Source organism: Mirounga leonina, unplaced genomic scaffold (assembly GCF_011800145.1).
Source record: "Mirounga leonina isolate KUSES-001 unplaced genomic scaffold, KU_Mleo_1.0 Mir_115, whole genome shotgun sequence".
NCBI lineage: Eukaryota > Metazoa > Chordata > Mammalia > Carnivora > Phocidae > Mirounga > Mirounga leonina.
In genome coordinates, this window is record NW_023270268.1 from 27450066 (window position 1) to 27471604 (window position 21539).

Consider the following 21539-nt stretch of genomic DNA (forward strand, 5'->3'; position numbering starts at 1 on the left):
GTGTAAGGATTAGTTGGATTAATAAAATAATCAATTTATTAACATAAGTAGAGTTAGGAGTTTATCATTTTTTTTGTTAAGTGTTTTCTAAAGTAAAAGGTAAGTACAAGATAGGGACTGCAAGTAAACTTTAATTGCTTATGAAATTTAATCTCTTTCTAGTTTTAAAAGCACAATCTAATGTAACATGAATAATTTTTTAATTTTTCCTTCAAAATTCCTGTATTTTAATGATGGCATTAAAAACATTGGATATATATTTTTTGAGGGTTTTTGGTTGTATTTATATTGTTTTAAAACCATTTATTTTAAATATTTTTAAGTGTTGCGAGACTGTTATCAAACTCTATTGTAAAGCTTTTGGCCAGAGAAACTGATTATTTTAGGGATGCAGGTAATTTCATTCTTAAATGATAGTTATGATAATAAATCATGAGAGACAATGACTCTTCTAAGTTTCCCAGACCCAATTCCAACATGGTTGGGGGGGGTTCTCCCACACATAACACCAAGCAATTCTTGGACACCCAATAATTTAACTCAATTCCAACAATATCTACCCAGAGATAACATCAGATTCCATAGGTTAAGGGTTCAGCCCTAGAAGACTGCCTCTTACTCCTGACTTCAGAAGTCAGTCACAGGCCCCATGCTGTTACCTATGTTTCTGACCAACCCACTACAGATTAGAGGTTCCTCCTTAGGTTCATTTAATTTTCTAGAGTGGCTCACAGAGCTCAGGGAAACACTTAACGTTTACCAATTTATTAAAGAGATATGATAAAGGATATAAATCAACAGCCAGATGAAGAGATACATAGGTCTGGGATGGGGAAAAGGCCTAGAACTTCCATGCCCTTTCCAGGTATACCATTCTCCCTAGTCTCCATGTTTTCACCAGCCTGGAAGCTCTCCAAACCCAGTTCTTTTGGGCTTTTATGGAGGCTTCATTGCTTAGTCATGGTTGACTGAGTCATTTGCCTTTGGCTGATTCAGCCTTCATCCTGTCTCTCTCCTCCTCAGAGGTGAGGGAGAATGGTGGTGGGGGTGCTGGGACTGAACCCTGTAATCATGTGGTTGGTCCTCTTGTCTATCAGCTGCTGCTCTTGGGTGGGGTCCAAAAGTCACCTTCATTCACACAACAAAAGACACCGTTATTGACATCATCCCAGGAAATTCCAAGGGTTTTAGGAGCTGTGAGCCAGCAACCCTGGAGGAAGACCATATACAAATGAGGAATATGTTTTGGGCATCTGAATGACCAGATAACATACACATTTCTTATAAATCACAATATCGCAGTGACTGAAGAATGTAAGTGGTGTTCATAGAACATAATTATTTTTAGTAATTTAGGAACCACAAATTATCTGCTTGAAAGAATTACACAGTCCAAGAGTAAAAAGTAATAATACCAATCTGAGGGTTTTGATAGGCTCACAGAACAAAAAAGGCAGTTATGGTCCATTGAATGTTCTTTTGGAGAAACTAATTTTAGAAAATAAAACAATGAAAGCAAAGAAAGCTAATTAAAATGTACTGATACTTTGCTTTCTGTAAGTCATGTGGCTGGTTTTTGTTTATTTTTCTCTCCCCAGAGAAAATCATAAGTTTTTTGTTTATTAAACTATACCTTATTGCTTACATTTTTAAAAAAAATGTGCTAATATAGTATTGTATGTTACCTATACATCAATAATTTTTTTTTAATCAAGGTGTAATTTACATGAAATATAATGTACCCATATTAATGGAACAGTTTGCATTTTGGCAAATGTTAACCACCATCAGAATTAAGATATGGAACACTTTCATCACTACTAGAAGTTCCCTCAGGTCCCTCTGCAGTTAATCTAAGTAGATTTTTGCTCTTGGCCCCAAGCAACCACTGATAATGCTTTTTGTTACAACAGATTAGTTTTGAGTGTTGTATAAGTTCTTATAAATATGAACATACAATATGTACCCTTGTGTTTTTCTTCTTTTGTTCTCTGCTAACATTTTTAGTAACTTTTATATGTAAAATCTAATAGGCTGATCTTCAGAATGGTCTAAACAAATGTGAAGTAAGTCATAGGCGAGCCTTCCATGGCTGGAATGAGTTTGATATCAGTGAAGATGAGCCACTATGGAAGAAGTATATTTCTCAGGTGAAATATTTTTATTTCCTCCTCTGCTGTGTAATTTACATGTATTTTTGTTAGTGTAGTTGTTTACTTTTGTGAAGTTTTTTTTTGTTTTGTAGAGAAAGGAAATAATTTGTAAAAAATGTTTTTTACCTACATTTTTTCTGTTAGAGTTTGCTGTTAAGTTGGAACTTCTCTAATTTTTAGTGTGCAAATCTTTACGAATGTATAACATGGAATACTGTGAAGAGTAGTTTCCTTTACAGATGTCTACCTTACATTTGTCTTATAAGGAATGCTAATATTTTTTTAAAAAATTTTTATTGTTATGTTAATCCCCATACGTTACATGGGAATGCTAATATTTTTTAAAGTAATATAGCCAGCTTAGAAAATGTAGTAAAAATAAGGTAGTTTGAATCCAGACTGCTTGAGTACAAATTCTGTCTTTATTTCTTACTAGCTCTATGATCTTTATTATCCTTTTAGTCTTATCTATAACATGAGGATAATAATTTTAGGAGATAGTAAGCTATCAATAAACAATAGCTATTTTTAATTATATTTTGTCAATATCCTAATCTTTTCAGAAAGACTTATTGTAGGATTTTCTTTTAACTTGATAACAAGTATGTTAATGTGAAAAGTTCCAAGAATCCTATGGCCAGTTTTCACCTAGTAGGGTTAGTTTGCCAAACAAGTTCTTTTTATTTTTACTTATTTATTTTTTAAGAAGTTCTTTTTAGTAAAGAAAACTTTTAAGCCTTCTAAGTACAGGTTTTTTTTTTTTTTTTTTAAGATCTATGTGTAACTTTTCTAAAGGGCCTTAATGGGCCCAAATTTATCAGTCTTAATTTTGCAGATGAGTTTGTTTAAAGTGGAAAAACTGAATTTTTAGAGATTAAAAGAACCTTGTGTGTATCTGTCATGTGTTTGTAGAATATTTTTTATATGCATGTTTGTATTCTCACATTTACCACATATCCACATTACCTAAAACTTCAGGAAGTTCATTCTAGATTTATAAACTATAGTGATTGGACTTATTATTAGGCAGTATAATTTAATGTTTTACTTTCTTACTCCTGTTTCAAAGCTTGACTACCTGCATCATGGGATTGCTGTGAGAATGAAACAGAAGTAGTGTAATGTAGTTAAGCACAAGCAGCAATTAACAGTAAATATCAATTGTTAATCATAAAGCACTGGGTGACTCTGTTCCTCTACAAAGAACACTGAGTTTGTTGCTTTGCAAACGTTTGTCTGGAGCCTGCCATTAATCAAGTGGCGTGCTTGCTACTTTGGCACAGCTGTTTTAGAGGTCGTAATAAAAAAAGCCCATGGGTGTTGTCCTCAAATTGTGATGATAAGAGCTAACATTTGAAGTGGCTTTTATGGTTCACACAGTGTTTTAATATACATTCTTAGTTAATCTTTATCACAGTCTTGGTATAAGGTAGTATTTTCCCAGATGAGGAACTTGGGTCATACACAAGTGACAGGAGCTGGATTTAAACCCAGGTACTCTGACTCAGTCAGGTGTGTGTGGTTTGTCAACCCTGAACCACATTGCAGTTGTAGTTTTAGTTTGTTAGAGTAGTGATTTTCGATCTTCTAGACGTTAGAATCATTTGGGGAGTGCTTAAAAAATGCTGAAGCCTGGGCCCTATGCCCGGAGATTCTGATTTAATTGGTCTGGTGTGAACGTAGGCATATTTTAGAAGTTCTTCACATGATTCTGATGTGAAGCAGGGTGGGAACCCCTGTGCCAGGGAATGGAGCCATATAGGGAGGGGGAGGTGATGGCATCTAACCTTGCTGCTGTGGTATCTAGGGGCTGGGGCTCTCTGGTGCGATGAATTCTTTGTAGCCTAGTTACTTTGCACCTTTAACAGTGATTGGCACCACTTCATCAGAGGAAGAGGTTCTGGCAACAGAGCTCTGATGTTTAAGGAGTAGGATGTCCAACTGGGAGAATTTAGGGTGGCTCTGGTGCTTGGTCATTTAAGTGCTGCCTGGTTGGGTTGATGGTGTGGTTCTGTTTCTTTAGATACTAATGCCTCTGCCAGGTAGATAATAGGAAAACCAGCATTTGGAAAATCTTCAGCTTCTGTGGAGTGGATCTTATGTTGGTTCTTAGCTATGATTATTCCTGGGGCGTGTGGGTCAACCATGGAATTGTAATCTGTGCTACTTTATTAAGTATAAGATATTTGGATCTCATAATTTAGGTGTTGTACCCAGTGTTAACCTAAATTTTTATCTTAAAATTCATTTTCCACTTATTCTAGCCTCAGTAGAAATGCAGACCAGCTATATTTATTAAATTAATGTACCAAAAATATACGTGTACCATAAGGAATTGGTAAATTCTTAGTTTTAAGTATTGATATTTAATTTTCTTTTCTTCTGAAAAGGAACTGTTATGAAGCGGTGACTTTTAAATGTAGTTAAGTGTAAATACTTTTTTTGTTAATTAAAAAGACATACAAAATCTCATTCAAATGTAGACTCATAATTTTCTAATCATGCCTCAGTAGTTTATTTTTTTAAGTTTTTGTTGTGATGGAACACAACTACCATTCATACAAAACTGTTGAATTGCTGTTTGTTTTCACTTTCAGTTTAAAAATCCCCTTATTATGCTGCTTCTGGCTTCTGCAGTCATCAGTGTTTTAATGCATCAGTTTGATGATGCTGTCAGTATCACTGTGGTAAGAAAATATGTATATTTTTAAACTATTGGATAATCGTTTAAAATTAGGATTGGCTTTTATTTTGGAAAATGAATTGAGAAGTGCCTAATGTTTCTTCAGGTTTTTTGTTAATGTCCAAATTCTGCATTTTGTTGCAGTAATTTCAAGTAATATTCAACGGTCTGTGATTGGCACTCATGAGAATTATTTAACAACCTTATAATTTTACAGATAAGGAATATTTTATAATAAATTTCTGGTTAAAATTTTAATTTAGTTTACTTTCTATTGAGAATGTTTTGACTAATTGTGAACTGAAGCCTGATGATTATGAAATTAAAAATATTATCTAACAGTGAACACTCTATAAACTATGTAAGATTTTATTCTTTCTGGCTAAGCTGTTCTTGCTTTCATTGAAAGTTTCCTCTTCTTTTTTTTCTTGTCCTATGTTTTATTGTAGTATAAAAATTTATAGCAAGTACAAGCATTGATTAAAGCAGATATGTTTACGCGTAAGAACACAGTAGAAATTAATATAGAGCTGCAGTTCTTGAGCTCTTGCTTGTGGACTCCCAGGTGTCTGTAAGACCCTTTCAGGGAGCATGTAAGGTCAAACTGTTTATGTAATACTCAGACATTATTTTTGCTTTGTATGTTTGCATCAGTGGTGAAAGAGCAGTGGCAGGTAAAACTGAGTGTTGACTCAAGTCAGAATAATGGCATCAACCTGTACTAGTGGGCATTGTTTTCTTTCATTGTTTCTCTTGGGAGTGTTTTTCGTAAAGGAGTAAAAATTAATTTCATTAAATCTTGACAGTTGAGTATATACCTTTTGAATATTCTGTGTAATAAAATGGGAAATATGCATAAAGGACCTACGTATAGTGAGGTACAGTGGTTGTTTCAAGGAAGGGTGATTGTGGTGAGCTGAATTAGGCTTTACTAGAAAGAATGAATGATAGACAAACTTGGTTATTAAGACTTGAATAACTGGCATGCTTTTTTTTAGGAAGTGAGTGAAATGATGAAATACTATTACTTCAAGAAAAATAAAGAACATTTATTGCCAGTGATAAAATTCAAGCTTTCAAGTGATAGAATTTTGCAAAATATTTATGAATTACTGTGCGCTAAATAGCTTCCCAATATTTAAGACTTCATTCTAAAGAGATCAGTAGTATTTCAATGAATATCATTTTTTTTTACTATTATGAAATGTGTCAACACTTGAAAGGTTTGAATAACCAAGTAAATCAATATTTTCTAAATGACCAGTGTAAGATGTTACAATGTTTTCAGTGATCAGAGATCCATTCAAATTGAAAATAGATCAATAGATTTTACTATAATTATGAAAAGTTCATTGATACAGCTTAGATTCTATTTGCAAATTACTCTAAGTAACTAACACTTGTCCAATTTGGGTGTAGTAGCTAAGAAGAATATCCACAATCTGAAAAGGCTTTTAAAATACTCCTTCCTTTTCCAACAATATCTGTATGAGATTAGGTTTTCTGCCTATACTTCAGCCTATACATAGGACAATAGATTAAATGCAGAAGCAAATGTGAGAATCTAGCTTTGTATTAAGGCAGACATCAAAGATAGAAAAACTGAAAACACTTGCACTTTTCTCACAAATTTATTTGGAAAGTGTATTTTTCATAAAAAATGTATGTATTAACATGCAATGGTTTTATTACTTTTTAGATGAATTAATAAGGAGGAATTAAAACTGAGCAATTAAAAAAGTATTAAATTATGGTAAATATGAGTAGGTTATATCCCACATAAAAGCTGGTCTTCAGTTTGTAAGAACAGAAAGGGATCTTGAGATCAAATTTGAGAAGTTGTCCTAGGGGAGGCAAGGCACTGTTGGCTGTCAGTTTTTCCCCTAAGGCAGAGTTGTGATTTCTTCCCCAGTTGATCTCAGTGCTTAGTGTCTGGTATCTGGGGACTGCAAATAGAGTTAGAAAAATAAAACATGATTAACAGTTATTTCTGAAGTTACAATTTCAGCTTTAAAAGGTTATTTCTTTGTTTTGTTTAGGCAATACTTATCGTCGTCACAGTTGCCTTTGTTCAGGTGAGTAGGTGGTCTACTTTGTCAGCATGAAAATGGTATTTTAGTTAATTGCTTAAAAAAACTAAGGTGGCTTATGAGAAAATCTTTGGTTATTGGAGGATGGTAATATTGGTCAGAACAATTCATTCTTTGTTTTTGAAATGATTTCAGAAACTTAGTTCTCCAGGGAACTTTGTGGAACTAACTTGACTGCTTTAATTTAGATAGTAGCATGAAGAAAATGTAGTTTTTTATTTGATAAAATTAAAGGTAACTGAAGCAGATGGAAACAAAAAGCACAGTAATAGAAATAAAAGCCAGCAACAGGTTTAAAAATTTTTTTCAATTAAAAAATTGGGCCAGGTTTAAATTCCTCATTTCCTACACAGAAAAACGTTCTGATCTGGATCAAATTTCCAATTCAGCATAGACATTGAAACAGTAAATAAAACATATGACGAGGGAACTCCTTTTAAAAATGAAATGTGAATATCAATGTGGAGATAATGTCAGGATTTTTATCACAAGTGTAGGCATATATAAAAAGGTAGGCTTAGTTTTATGTTTATTTAATATCTGATAACTTCATATTTTAGAACAATGTTGGCAGGTCTCATTTTATTAGCTAAAAGTTTTAAAGCATAGTTCATAAGAATAGAAGGATTGGGGCACCTGGCTGGCTCAACTGGGTGACTCTGGATCTCAGGGTTGTGAGTTCGAGCCCCACATTGGGTGTAGAGATGACTCAAAAAAAAAAAAAAAAAGACTTCTCGTTTAGGGGAAAATGTTATGTTTGATACTCAAGTTCATGTTGCTTTGACTCTTAAGACTATATTTTAAGTGATTGTGGTTATTTTCACATCTGTGGTTAATTCCTTGGGTATTTCCTGTCATTATCCAGGCTTTCTTTGGCAATCTCTAACTAATAAGTTATTAGTTTATAGTAACCCACTGTAGAAAAGCCTGTTGTAATCAGATTATCTGCAGCAAGTTTGTGAGCTCCATCAGTAGACCATCAGGGATTCTGTTTCCAGGGAATCTTTTTGCTTAGAACAGACAAAAGTTGCACTGGGGCAGGTGGAGCTAGTTAGTCTAGCAGAGGTCCTTCCAGGCTGGTCATCATTCAAGGCAGCTCTTCATTCAGACATTCGGGTGGTACTATCCACTCAACCAGTAACTGGAACCCTCTTGCATCTTTAATAATGCTTGAGAAATACGGAGTGACTTTCTTCAGAGGGATTCCTACAGTATTATTACTATGGATAAGAGGACCTTTGCTTGTTCTGTTGGTGTTTAGAGAGCACCTACCTCAAAAAAACCTACAAAATTGTGATTTTAACATAGTGTGTGATTTTCCGCAAAGATTGCATGTTATACACTGTGAATGCAATGGCAGAAACTATCTGCTAAATATCTCTGTGATAGGTTCAGTTGATGGAAAACACCAGAAAGAATTGAAACATTTATGAAAAGCCCAATTTCAGATTGGTAGGTCTGGTTTCTTATACATACATGAGCCTTTTACCCAAATGTGCCTTGAAACCAACAAAATACTCTGTATAAACTGCAATTAAAAACCCTCTCTAAAAGATCCTATTTGCTGCCACTTGAACTTACAGTGCTTTGTCAGAAAACTACCAAAACTCTGAAATTGTCAATGATTTGTCTTATTTAATATTTGTGTTTTTATCTGGGTTTTAGGAGGAGAGTGCTTGTATATTTTTATATTTATGTCTACCCTTTTTTCCCTCTCTTTCAAAAATCTCCATTTCTCACCCCATTGTATACCCTCACAGCCATGAAAATAGCTGTTTTATATCGTCATCCATTGATGCCACCTTACAATAAACTTAAAATATAACTTTTAAGTGTTCATTAGAGATGGCTGTCAAGTTTTTAGTGACTTGTTAAAAGGTCATTTTGATACAGAAGTATCTCTGTAGTTGTAGGGAGTGAAGCCTAAGAAGTCTGAAAAGGGAGGTAAAGATTGGGCAGCTTCTATGTCATTTATTACTAGGATCTAGAATTGGTGAGTGTTTTCTAGCCTTCTATGGAATTTTTGGGTAAAACTTCCAAATTCCTTAATATCCTTGTTATGGTTGGAGGAGGGGTATCTTAGAATTTTCATATTATAGATTTGCCTTACTCTCATATTTGTTCCTCTTGCCTAAGTAAATACTCATTTAATTCTAAGTTACTCTTACATAGCTTTGCATTTGCTATTTCAAAAAGTTTGTGATGGGTATGAAATTTTGAATAGTACTAGCACTGCAGTCATTTCAAAACACTCCCCAACTTTCACTCCCACTACTCACCCTCTCCATTTTTAAACTTAGATCAAAAGATTGGTGTATTTAGTGCAGACATGAGACAGAAGTAGCAGTGATGTTATGTGAAGCAAGACTGCCCATGGAAACGTGGACTGAGTAGTATGGTGAGATGAAAGATGTCTCTGACCCTCAGCTTTGATTATATGCATAGAGAAAGGCTGGAGCATCGCAGACTTGGGGCTCCTGAGAATGACCTCTTTTGGATAATTCAGGGTGCTGGGAAAGGTGTCTGTGAAAGTAGTGCCAGCCACAACTCACTCTTATTTAACAGATGTTCTTTCTAAACAAACTTCATAAACCTTTGCAGTAAGCATGTGCTTATATCCTCAAAGCAGATGTTGCTTGCAGTTAATTGTCTTTGACTTCTTTGGTCATTAAACACTAAAAGTAAAATTATCTTAATCATGAGGCTCAATGATTTTAACTTTTAATGACTGAAAATTATATACTCTTTGGACACACTAATGAGTGTTCTTCATTTTCTTATAAACAAACTGATCTTAGGTTTCACATTGAATATTAACATATAAAATTGGGAATATTTAATTGTCAGAATTGTTTGGCTGCTATAATTTAACATTATTTAATAAGGAATAAACTTTCATGTGTTAGGACTATAAGTGCAAGTAAAGGAAAAGATAAGAACTGGGGGAAGTTTTAAAAAAGATTATTATTTACTTAAGTCTAACATGGAATATGTACATAGGAACATACATATTTGCATTTCTTTATAAATGTTTTCTCTTAATATGTTCTGCTTTTTTTTTTTTTAATAAATAGGAATATCGTTCAGAAAAATCTCTTGAAGAACTGAGTAAACTTATGCCACCAGAATGCCATTGGTAAGATCCTTGTTTTTGATATGGATTTCTCATTTTTTTTAAATTGAATTATAATTTGTATACAGTGTTAAAAGAGTTTCAGGCATATAATATAATGGTTCAGCAGTTTTATACATTACTCAGTACTCATCACTGTAAGTATACTCTTAATTCCCTTTATCTGTTTTACCCATACCCTCACCTATCTTCCCTCTGGCAGCCACCAGCTTGTTCTCAGTATTTAAGAATGTTTTTTTGTCACTTTTGTCTTTTGTTTTGCTTCTTAAATTCCATATTTGAGTGAAGTCATGTGGTGTTTGTCTTCCTCTGTCTGAGTTATTTCACCTAGCTTTATACCCTCTAGGTCCATCTATGTTGTTGCAAACGGTGAAATACCATTCTTTTTTATGGCTAAGTAATATTCCTGTGTGTGTGTGTGTGTGTGTGTGTGTGTGTGTGTGTACGTACACCATATCTTCTTTATCCATTCATCTATGGATGGACACTTGGGTTGCTTCCGTATCTTGGCTATTGCAAATAATGCTTCAGTAAACATAGGGATGCATTTATCTGTTTGAATTAGTGTTTTCTTTTTCTTTGGGTAAATACCTAGTAGTGGAATTACTGGATCATATGGTAATTCTATTTTTAATTTTTTGAGGAATGTCCATACTGTTTTCCACAGTGGCTGCACCTATTTGCATCCCACCAACAGTGCATGAAGATTCCTTCTTCTCCATATCCTCACCAACACTTGTTGTTTCTTGTCTTTTTGATTGTAGCCATTCTGACGGATGTAAAGTGATATCTTATTGTGGTTTTGATTTGCATTCCCTGATGATTAGTGATGTTGAACATCTTTTCATGTGTCTGTTGGCCGTCTGTGTGTCTGTCTTGGAAAACTGTCTATTCATGTCCATTTTTAATCAGATTATTTGTTGTGTGTTTTTTTTTTGTTTTTTTTTTTGGTGTCAGGTTGTAGGAGTTCTTTATATCTTTTGGATATTAACCCCTTTTTGGATATATTATTTCAAATATCTTCTCCATTCAGTCGGTTGCTGGGGGGTTTTTTGTGGGTTTTTTTTGTTGTTGTTATGGTTTCTTTTGCTTTGCACAAGCTTTATATTTTTGTGTAGTCCCAATAGTTAATTTTTGCTTTTGTTTCCCTTGCCTGAGGAGGCATGTCTAGAAGAATGTTTCTGTGGCAGATGTCAAAGAAATTACCACCTGTGTTTTCTTCTAGGTATTTTATAGTTTTAGGTCTTTACATTTAGGACTTAATTCATTTTGAGTTTATTTTTGTGTATAGTAAAACAGAGTGGTTTACTTTCATTCTTTTGCATGTAGCTGTCCAGTTTTCCCAATACCATTTATTGAAGAGACTGTCTTTTCCCCATTGTATGTTCTTGCCTCTTTTATTGTAGATTAAGTGACCATATAAGCGTGGGTTTATTTCTGAGCTCTCTATTCTGTTCCATTGATCTATGTGTCGGTCTTACCATTTGTTTGTGTCATCTTCAATTTCTTTCGTCAGTGTTTTATAGTTTTTGGAGGAAAGGTCTTTCACCTCTGTGGTTCAGTTTATTCCTGGGTATTTCATTCTTTTTGGTGCAATTGTAAATGGGATTGTTTTCTTTTTTTTTTTTTTAAGATTTTATTTATTTATTTGAGAGAGAGCACATGAGAGGGGAGAGAGTCAGAGGGAGAAGCAGACTCCCTGCCGAGCAGGGAGCCCGATGTGGGACTCGATCCTGGGACTCCAGGATCATGACCTGAGCTGAAGGCAGTCGCTTAACCAACTGAGCCACCCAGGCGCCCGGGATTGTTTTCTTAATTTCTCTTTCTGCTTCATTATTATTAGTGCATAGAAATGCAACAGATTTCAGCATATTAATTTGTATCCAGTTACTTTACTGAATTCATTATCAGTTCCAGTAATTTTTAGGTGGAATCTGGACGGTTTTTCTATGTATAGTAACATGTCATCTGCAGATAGTGACAGTTTTATTTCCTCCTTAGCAAATTAGATGCTTTTTCTTGTCTGATTGCTGTGGCAATGCCTTCTAGTACTATGTTGAATAAAAGTGGTGAGAGTGGACATCCTTGCCTTGTTCCTGATCTTAGAGGAAAAGCTCTTTTTCACCATTGAGTATGATGTTAGCTGTGGGTTTCTCTTTTAAGGCCTTTATTATATTGATGTATGTTCCCTCTAAGCCTCCTTTGTTGAGTTTTTGTCATGAATTGATGTTGTACTTTGTTAAATGATTTTTCTGCATCTGTTGAGATGATCATATAGTTTTTATCCTTTCTCTTGTTAATGTGATGCATCATGTTGATTGATTTGGGAATATTGAACTACCTTTGCATTCCTGAAATAAATCCCACTTGATCGTGGTGAATGATGTTTTTAATGTGTTGTTGGATTTGGTTTGCTTATATTTTGTTGAGGATTTTTAGATCTGTCTTCATCAGAGATATTGGCCTGTAGTTTTTGTTTTTTTGTAGTGTGTTAATCTGGTTTTGGTGTCAGGGTAATACTGGCCTCGTATAAAGAATTTGGAAGCTTTTCTTTGTCTTCCATTTTTTGGAATTTTTGAGAAGAATAAGTATTAACTCTTCTTTATTTTATAGAATTTTTTTTAAAGATTTTTAAAAAATTTATTTATTTGACAGAGAGAGACAGCGAGAGAGGGAACACAAGCAGGGGGAGTGGGAGAGGGAGAAGGAAGCTTCCCGCTGAGCAGGGAGCCTGATGCGGGGCTCGATCCCGGGACCCTGGGATCATGACCTGAGCCAAAGGCAGATGCTTAATGACTGAGCCACCCAGGCACCCCTTTAACTCTTCTTTAAATGTTTGGTAAAATTCACCTGTGAATCCACCTGGTCCTGGACTTTTACTGGGAATTTTTTGACTACTGTCAATTTTATTGCTAGTAATCAGTCTGTTCAATTTTCTTTCTTCCTGATTCAGTCTTGGAAGGTTATATGTTTCTAGGAATTTATTCATTTGTTCAAAGTTGTCCAATTTGTTGGCATATAATTTGTCTTAATATTCTCTTACAATTCTTTGTATTCCTGTGGTATTGTTTTTTTTCCTACTTCATTTCTGATTTTATTTATTTGAGTCCTCCCTCTTGTTTTCTTGAGGAGTCTGACCAGAGGTTTATCAATTTTGTTGATCTTTTCAGAGAACTGGCTCTTAGCTTTATTGATCTGTTCTACTTTTTTTAGTCTCCATTTTATTTCTGCTCTAATCTTTATTTTTTTTCCCTTCTATTGGCTTTGGCTTATTCTCCTTCTTCCAGCTTCTTTAGGTGTAAGGTTTATTTGAGATGTTTTTATTTCTTAAAGTAGGCCTGTATTGCTATAAACTTCCCTCTTAGAACAATTATTGCTGTGTCCCAAAGATTTTAGACCATTGATTTTTTTTTTTAGAAAATCAGCAAGGAAACAGTGACTTTGAGTGACAGATTAGACCAAATTGACCTAACAGATACATTCAGAACATTCCATCCAAAAACAATGGAGTACATATTCTTTTCAAGTGCACATGGAACATTCTTCAGAATAGATCACGTATTAGGCCACAAAGCAAGTCCCAATAAATTCAAAAAGATTAAAATTATATCATGTATCTTTTCTGACCACAATGGTATGAAACTGGAAATCAGTCACAAGAAAAAATCTGGAAAGAACACAAATACATGGAAGCTATATGGCATGCTACTAAACAATGAAAATGGGCCAACCAAGAAATCAAAGAGGAAATAAAAAAATACATGGAGACAAATGAAAATGGATTTTCACTCTTAAAAACAGAAATTGAATGTGAGTAGTATAGTATACATTGTGGCACCAGATTTGTCTAAACATAAGGTAGAAATCATTAGTCCGACATGAAGAATTGATGTTCTGTTCAGTGTAGCAAGTTGTGATATTAAAACATTTAAGTTCTAATACTGAGATTATTGAGACATGGATTTATTCAACAGAGTTTTTTTTTGTGTGTGACTATGTGCTAAGCACTGTTGGGGTTGCAGTGATGCACAGTCAGACAGGCCCAGATGAATAAGAAGGTTGCTTCAGTTTTCACATTTTACATTTGAACGATAACTGGTCACTGTTTCCAGTGCTTTTTTTGTCATCTGAACATCTTAATTACCAAGAATAGAAAAATAATTGTTTGCTTAGTTTCTTATATTTGACTTAGCCTCTTTGAAGTGGTAATAATACTACAATATATTTTTCCTCAGGTAAGCCCACTAGAAAGAATTTTTATTTTATTTATTTATTTTTTTTAAAGATTTTATTTATTTATTTGACAGAGAGAGACATAGCGAGAGAAGGAACACAAGCAGGGGGAGTGGGAGAGGGAGAAGCAGGCTTCCCGCTGAGCAGGGAGCCCGATGTGGGACTCGATCCCAGGAACCTGAGATCATGACCTGAGCCGAAGGCAGACGCCCAACGACTGAGCCACCCAGGCGCCCAAGAATTTTTTTAAATAAGTGGTGTGGCTCTCTTTTTTCAGCCATGGTTGTTTCTGTTTCATGTTACAGTGTACGTGAAGGAAAATTGGAACATACACTTGCTCGAGACTTGGTTCCAGGTGATACAGTTTGCCTTTCTGTTGGGGACAGAGTTCCTGCTGATTTACGCTTGTTTGAGGTAAGTTTGGTGTTTTAATTTCTTTGGGCTACTGTAACAAAATACCATAGCCTGGGTCGCTTATAAACAACAGAAAATTATTTCTCATAGTTCTGGAGGCTGGGAAATCCGAGATCAAGGGTCCAGCCCAGTTGCGTTCTGATGAGGGCCCTCTTCTGGTTCATAGCTGGTGCCTTCTCTCTGTCCTCACATGGTGGAAGGGGCTAGGGAGCTCTGAGGTCTCTTTTATAAGAACACTAATTCCATTTGTGAGAGCTCCACCCTCATTACCTAACCACATCTGAAAAGTCACACCTAATACCTCATGTTTGAGAGTTAGGATTTCAGTATATAAAGTTTGGGGGGGGATACATATTCAGCCCATAGCATTTGGTGATCTGTTTGTGAGAAGTGAAAATACTTGGATATGGACTAAAGGATAGACATTAGTAATTTTAAGAATTAATGCATAGTTGATTTGGAAACTCTTGGTTTTCAAGTTTAAAATGTAACATATATAAACATGTCTTCTTTTCTTAAAATATATTAATCTTTACCACGGAGTCTTTTGAGGTGTCCATTAGTGAATCAGCTGATCTTTATGGAAAGGGTATGATAGGCCTTGTGGGAGACACAAAGATGATGTAAAGAGTTCTTGTGATCAGGGAACATACTATTTGTGTACATAAATCACTCACCATAAAATAAGATAGAACCTGGTGAGTGACTAAGAGAAGTACAAAGAATGGAGTGTGAAAATTTAGAGAAAGGAGCATTTACTTCTGATTTCAGTGAAAATCAGATAATGCCTCAGACAGCATGGCTTTGGTGGTGAGAATTGAAAGGTTGAAGGGTAGTACTGGGAGAGATGAGGAAGACCACGAAGCAGCAGTATTCAGATCACTGTGAATGTCCCAGTATATAGTACCGGGCTAGAATATGTTAAGGGTAAAAAATGTGTGGTGGAATCAGATTCAGGGGGGCCTTGGATACAAAGCTCTACCTCAGATTTTATTCGTTAGGAATTAGCTTTGAAGATCATATGCAGCTGGCAAATGATCTTACCTTAATCTGGCCACAGTGTGTAGAATAGATTGACGGACTAGAAAATGGAGTTAGGCACCTAGTTTAGCATGCCAGTCTCATCTACTTTGGAATTAACAGCCTATTCATTAACACCTATAGAGGTGACAGTCTTTCAATACTTACTGTGTCCCAAAATCTTAGTGTTCATAGGGGTTATGGAAAGCCTAAAGAACCTTTCTGAACTATAATAAGAACAGACTTCATTTAGTCCTGAAGTAATGGCCTTTTTTTCAAATACTTAAAATTTCTCCTTAGGAAGATACCAGATTGCTTTAATTGGTGAGTGGAAATAATTGATAATACAGCAAGTATTGGGAATATTGTTAATTTTGCTTTATTACTTTCTGCCCTTAGTTTATCTTTTTATATCTTTTTTTTACTCATTTCCTCTCCTTTCTTTCTATTCCTAATACTTAGTTTATGAGAAAACCTTGGATTATTATTCCTTAGACATTTGGCAGGCCTGTCACTTGATATAAATCATCTTCCCTTTCCCCAGAGGGTCTTAATTTGAATTCATGGAGTTTATGTCATCATTTATTCTGGAGTCCTTCTCTTCCAGTTTAGAAGCAGACCTCCTCAGTGGGGTAGTAAAACGATGGTGTTCCCCATTACTTGAACATTTTGAGCAGTATAATGACATAGAAACTTTAAAACTCCATTTGACTTGGTAAAGTATTTTAGGGTTTTCATTTAAATAAGGGTTAATTGATCTAAGAATTAATTATTTCAGAGTTCATGTGCAAATAGGAAAAGACCAGAGTTCTGGATTAGTATGTATCGTAGCCACTTATCAAATATACTTTGAAGACTTACTGTGAGTTCAGTAAGGGAATTTTTCACCTTTTAAAGCTTGATGTTATAAAAATTGAAAGCATGTACTTTGTGGAGTAATTTGTTATTACTGTTTTTCCCTTACCTGTTAACTTTTCAGACACTTTCACTAACACATGTTTTATTTGGCAGTGATAAGGTTGATTTTCTTCTAGTTAATCCATGTTTATGTATATAGTTGAACATCTTTGATTCCCTCTATCACTTTCTGTCCTGTTCATTTTACCTATCACCTTAGTACCTCAAGCAGACTTTTACAACTTTTACGGTAGATTGAGATAACGTTCCTAAAAGATTTGAACCTTTTGTGCTGCTTCTACTAACCTAAGGCATAATAAGGCTGTTAAGGTCAGTTTCTCTTCTGGACACAGAGGCTACTAGCTTTTGGAATTAGGTTGGCTTATTGGAGTGTTATTTGCAGAATTTGGCTATGGTGATCTTTGGGTGATTTTTTTAAGGCTAGCTGGTCATTTGATGTTCTTGTATGAAATAAGCTCTTCGTTAAGATATAAAGGAAACTAAGAACTCACATACCTTTGAGATATTATTAATATCTCAAAACAAAATGTGTCGATTTCACTCTAGAAAAAGCAAAAGTATCTGGACTTTCATGGTGTATTTCTCTTCTTGTGGATGATGTAGTCTAAGACCAAGGTTGCCACATTAGCGTTGTCATGCTGCAACTCTAGGGTTCCTGTCATAAATTTTGAAGGTTCAGATTTTAACTATAAAACTTGCCTGGGCATTCAGTTGCATTTTGTCTGCAAGTTCAGTGATATGACTGCTACACAATTTTTATATGGTATTACCTGTTTGTAGGCTGTGTCTTAAGTCAGGTCAGGCTGCCATAATCAAATACCATAGACTGGGTGGGTTGAGTGATTGCTGTCTCTCTTCCACTTCCTATAAAGCCACTAATCCCATTATGAGGGCCTCACCCACACAAGCTCCTCTAACTCTAATTACCTCCAAAGGTAATTACTATCGTATTGGAAATTAAAGCTTCAGCATGAATTTTACTGTGACACAATTCAGTCCGCAGCAGGCTGAGACTGTCATTTGTAAATCCTTTTTAAAGAAGATTAGTATTGATAACTTAAGGAATTCTGTATTTTGTTTTTTTGCCTGAGTCATTTTCCATAGCCAGGGAATGAACTAGTATGTGTTGGTGGTAGTAACCTTACTGTCACAGGATTTTTTTCTCCATCGGTGTCCGCGGTTTTTGGTCACATTGCTTCGAAGTATGAAGAGGTAGACCAGACAGAGTGGTAGGCCACAAAGCAAGGCTTATTGAGCAATAGCAAAGTGATAGTACAAAGCTCCCAAGGAGAGAGGGGATCCGAGAGGGTTGCCACTGGAATGTCTAAGTCTAGGGGTCTTAGAGTCAAAGGAAAAGAGGGTTTCTTTTTTCTATTGAAAATAACTTCTCTTGCTTTAACTTTCTAACTAAGCCTGAAATGTTCCTGAAATGTAGCAAGATTTTTCTTATACTTGAAGTTCTGAATGAGTAATTCCATTGACACTTTATTTTGTGGCTCACATGCTTGTGGGTAGCCTCTATCATTCTTTGAAACTGTCTTCAAGATCTAGACACTGGGTACAATTACCTTTTTTTTTTTTTTAATGTTTTTGATATAATTTTCTAAACGTAGCAAACTTTATTTTTTTATTTTTTTAAAGATTTTATTTATTTATTTGACAGAGACACAGCGAGAGAGAGAACACAAGCAGAGGGAGTGGGAGAGGGAGAAGCAGGCTTCCCGCCGAGCAGGTAGCCCCATGCAGGGCTCGATCCCAGGACCCTGGGATCATGACCTGAGCCACAGGCAGACGCTTAACTACTGAGCCGCCCAGGCGCCCCCGTATCAAACTTTTTAAAGAGAACTACCAGTTATATGCCTGAGGGCCAAGAATTAGCCATTTTTATGACCCTAGATTATCAATTGGACCATTTAAACCTGGGCCAAAAGATATCTCCACTAGGAGTGAAAGCCTACTGGGGCCTTGCTCAGAAGTCCAAACTTAAAACAAGCTAGTTGGCATTACATAGTGAGCCTTTTTTTTTTTTTTTTTAAAGATTTTATTTATTTATTTGAGACAGAGAGAATGAGAGAGCACATGAGAGGGGTTAGGGTCAGAGGGAGAAGCAGGCTCCCCGCCGAGCAGGGAGCCCGATGCGGGACTCGATCCAGGGACTCCAGGATCATGATCTGAGCCGAAGGCAGTCGCTTAACCAACTGAGCCACCCAGGCGCCCGATAGTGAGCCTTTTAACATCACAGATCCATATACTTTGTTACAGCATAGTAGTTCAGCTCATTGAGTAGTTTTTGGTCTCTTTAGGGGTATTCCTTCCTATTCCTTAGTTCCCAAGTAAAAACCAAAGATAATGAGCACAGATCTACTTTGGCTACCTGCCATTGGAAGGAGTCAAAGGTAGTCTCCTTGACTGAAACTTTACTTTAGCCTTTATGTCCCTTTCTATAAAGCTCACTATTTTGCGAACCCTTTTGTTAAGAATCATTAATAAGCACCTTCCTCTGTGTTGGCTAATTTCGTTAGAGGAGCTATCTTTCTGTGTCAGAGCATTCTGACTTCCTGAGTTACAAAATATATTTTCCATTTACTCAGTGAAAACCTTGATATTCTGGTGACACTCAGATTCTGATTTTGTTTGCTATGCTTTTTTTTTATATTTTTTTTTGAAAAAAAATCTTTTCAAACATTTGCTAAAATATAAGTGCATGTAATGATATGTTAAATTTACTTATTTTGGTAATGGAGCTGATTTAGGCAAAATGTAATACCTTTCTTTGGAAATTGGTCTGTGTAATGAGGTCATTTTAGCCATCCGGTAAATGTTTTAGTATCATGTATAGAACACTGTACCAGGCTTTAGCGCTAGGAAGTGAAAAAGACACAATTTGTGCCCTTTCTACTGGGAGACACCAACATGCAAACAACTGTGATTCAAAGAATAAAATGTATCTTATGAATTGACCATATGAGCTTCGGTAAGCCACTTAACTAGGTCTTTGTTTTCTCACTGTGACAGAGAGTTGCCCCAGGGCATTATATCCTAACTTTTAAGGTGCATAGGAGTCATCTGGGCTCTGTTTTGGCAACTCTGGGGTGGTGCCAAGATTCTGCATTCTTAACTAGCTCTTAGTCCATGCCAAAAGTGCTGGTCTATCTACCACATACAAAAAGATTAAAAACAAAACAAAACAAAAAAACAGCCCACAAAACTTCACGGAGATGTAATTCACATTCAACACAATTTACACATTTAAAATCTATCATTCATTCACTTTCCATACAGTTTGAATTGTGCAACCATCACCACAGTGTTAACTGTAAAACATTTTTATCACTCCCAAAAGAACACCTTTACCTTTAGTAAGTCACTATATTCTCTCCCCTTCCCCAGAGTCTGGTAGGCACTAATTTGCTTGCTCTGTCTGTGTACATGTACCTATTCTGGACATTTCATTATAAATGGAATTAAATACTATGAAGTCTTTTTTGTCTGGCTTATTTTAGTTAACAGTGTTTTCAGGGTTCATCCATGTTTTTGCACGTATCAATATATCATTGCTTTTTATTGCCAAATAGTATTCCATTGTACGTATATACCACGCAATTGTAAATCCATTTACATTTAAAGTGATTATTATTATTATTATTATTTTTTAAAGATTTTATTTATTTATTTGACAGAGACACAGCGAGAGAGGGATCACAAGCAGGGGGAGTGGGAAAGGGAGAAGCAGGCTTCCCGCGGAGCAGGGAGCCCGATGTGGGGCTTGATCCCAGGATCCTGGGATCATGACCTGAGCCGAAGGCAGACGCTTAACCATCTGAGCCACCCAGGCGTCCCTATTTGTTAAGTATATTATATAAATCAGGAAAAATAGAGGAGTTACAAAGTCAAAATACAATAATGCTGGCATTTATATTTCCCTGTGTAGTTACGTTTACTTGAGTTTATTTCTTCATATGGCTTTGAGTTACTTTCTGCTCTCCTTTTGTTTTAGCTTGAAGGACTCTACTTTAGCATTTCTTGTGGGGCATGTCTGCTAGCAGTGAATTATCTTAGCTTTTGTGTAAGTGGGAATGTCTTAATTTTTCTTCATTTTTGAGAGATAGTTTTGCTGGATATAGACTTTTTGACCTTTTTTTTTTTCCTCTCAGCACTGTAGATATGTCTACTGGTTCTCACCACCATGGTTTCTAATAAGAAATGGGCTGCTAATCTTATTGAGGAGTACATGATGAGTTGCTTCACCTTTGCTGTTTTCAAGATTGCGTCTTTGTCTTTCAGCAGTTTGATTATGTCTGCCAGTCTAAATGGCTTTGAGTTTTTCCTATTTGGAGTTTATTGAGCTTCTTTATATAGATTTATGTCTTTTAAATTTGGGAAGTTTTCTTTACATTATCTTTTCAAATATTCTTTCTGCACATTTCTTTTCTTTTTCCCCCTGAGACTGCATTTTATATTGGTATGTTTGATGATGTCCCACAGGTACCTTAAGCTCTTTTCATTTTTCTTTATATTTTTTTTTCTCTCTGTCCTTCAGACTGGTTAATTTCAATTGTCCTGTCTTTTTGTTTGCTCGTTTTTATCTCCCTCCTTGTTCAGATCTGCTGTTGTACCCCTCCAGGTAACTTATCATTTCAGTTGTACTTTCAGCATCAGGATTTCTGTTTGTTTCCTTTTTATGTTTTCTTTCTCTCAGTTGATAGTCTTTTTTAAAAAATTGTTTTCCTGATTTCCTTTAGTTCTTTGTCCATGGTTTTCTTTAGTTTATTGAGCATATTTAAGACAGTTGATTTAAAGTCTTTCTAGTAAGTCCAGTGTCTGGCCTTGCTGAGGGATGATTTTTATCAGTCCATTTTTTTCTAGTGAATAGGTCATACTTTTGGGGTTTTTTT

At 35.4% G+C, this 21539-nt stretch overlaps 1 protein-coding gene across 4 annotated transcripts in view; it reads left to right on the plus strand.

Annotated features, from left to right (window-relative positions):
* The window catches only part of ATP2C1 (ATPase secretory pathway Ca2+ transporting 1), a 168471-nt gene that overhangs the window by 77952 nt on the left and 68980 nt on the right, over positions 1 to 21539 (plus strand). For all 4 annotated transcript variants that reach the window (XR_004677352.1, XR_004677353.1, XM_034994570.1 and 1 more), the window contains exons 3-7: positions 2034 to 2150; positions 4751 to 4840; positions 6876 to 6911; positions 10001 to 10062; positions 14598 to 14706. Coding sequence is in view for 2 of the 4 variants with exons in the window: in XM_034994570.1 (XP_034850461.1) it covers positions 2034 to 2150; positions 4751 to 4840; positions 6876 to 6911; positions 10001 to 10062; positions 14598 to 14706 (414 nt within the window). In the remaining 2 variants the exon portion in view is untranslated. The remainder of the gene's footprint in view (positions 1 to 2033; positions 2151 to 4750; positions 4841 to 6875; positions 6912 to 10000; positions 10063 to 14597; positions 14707 to 21539) is intronic.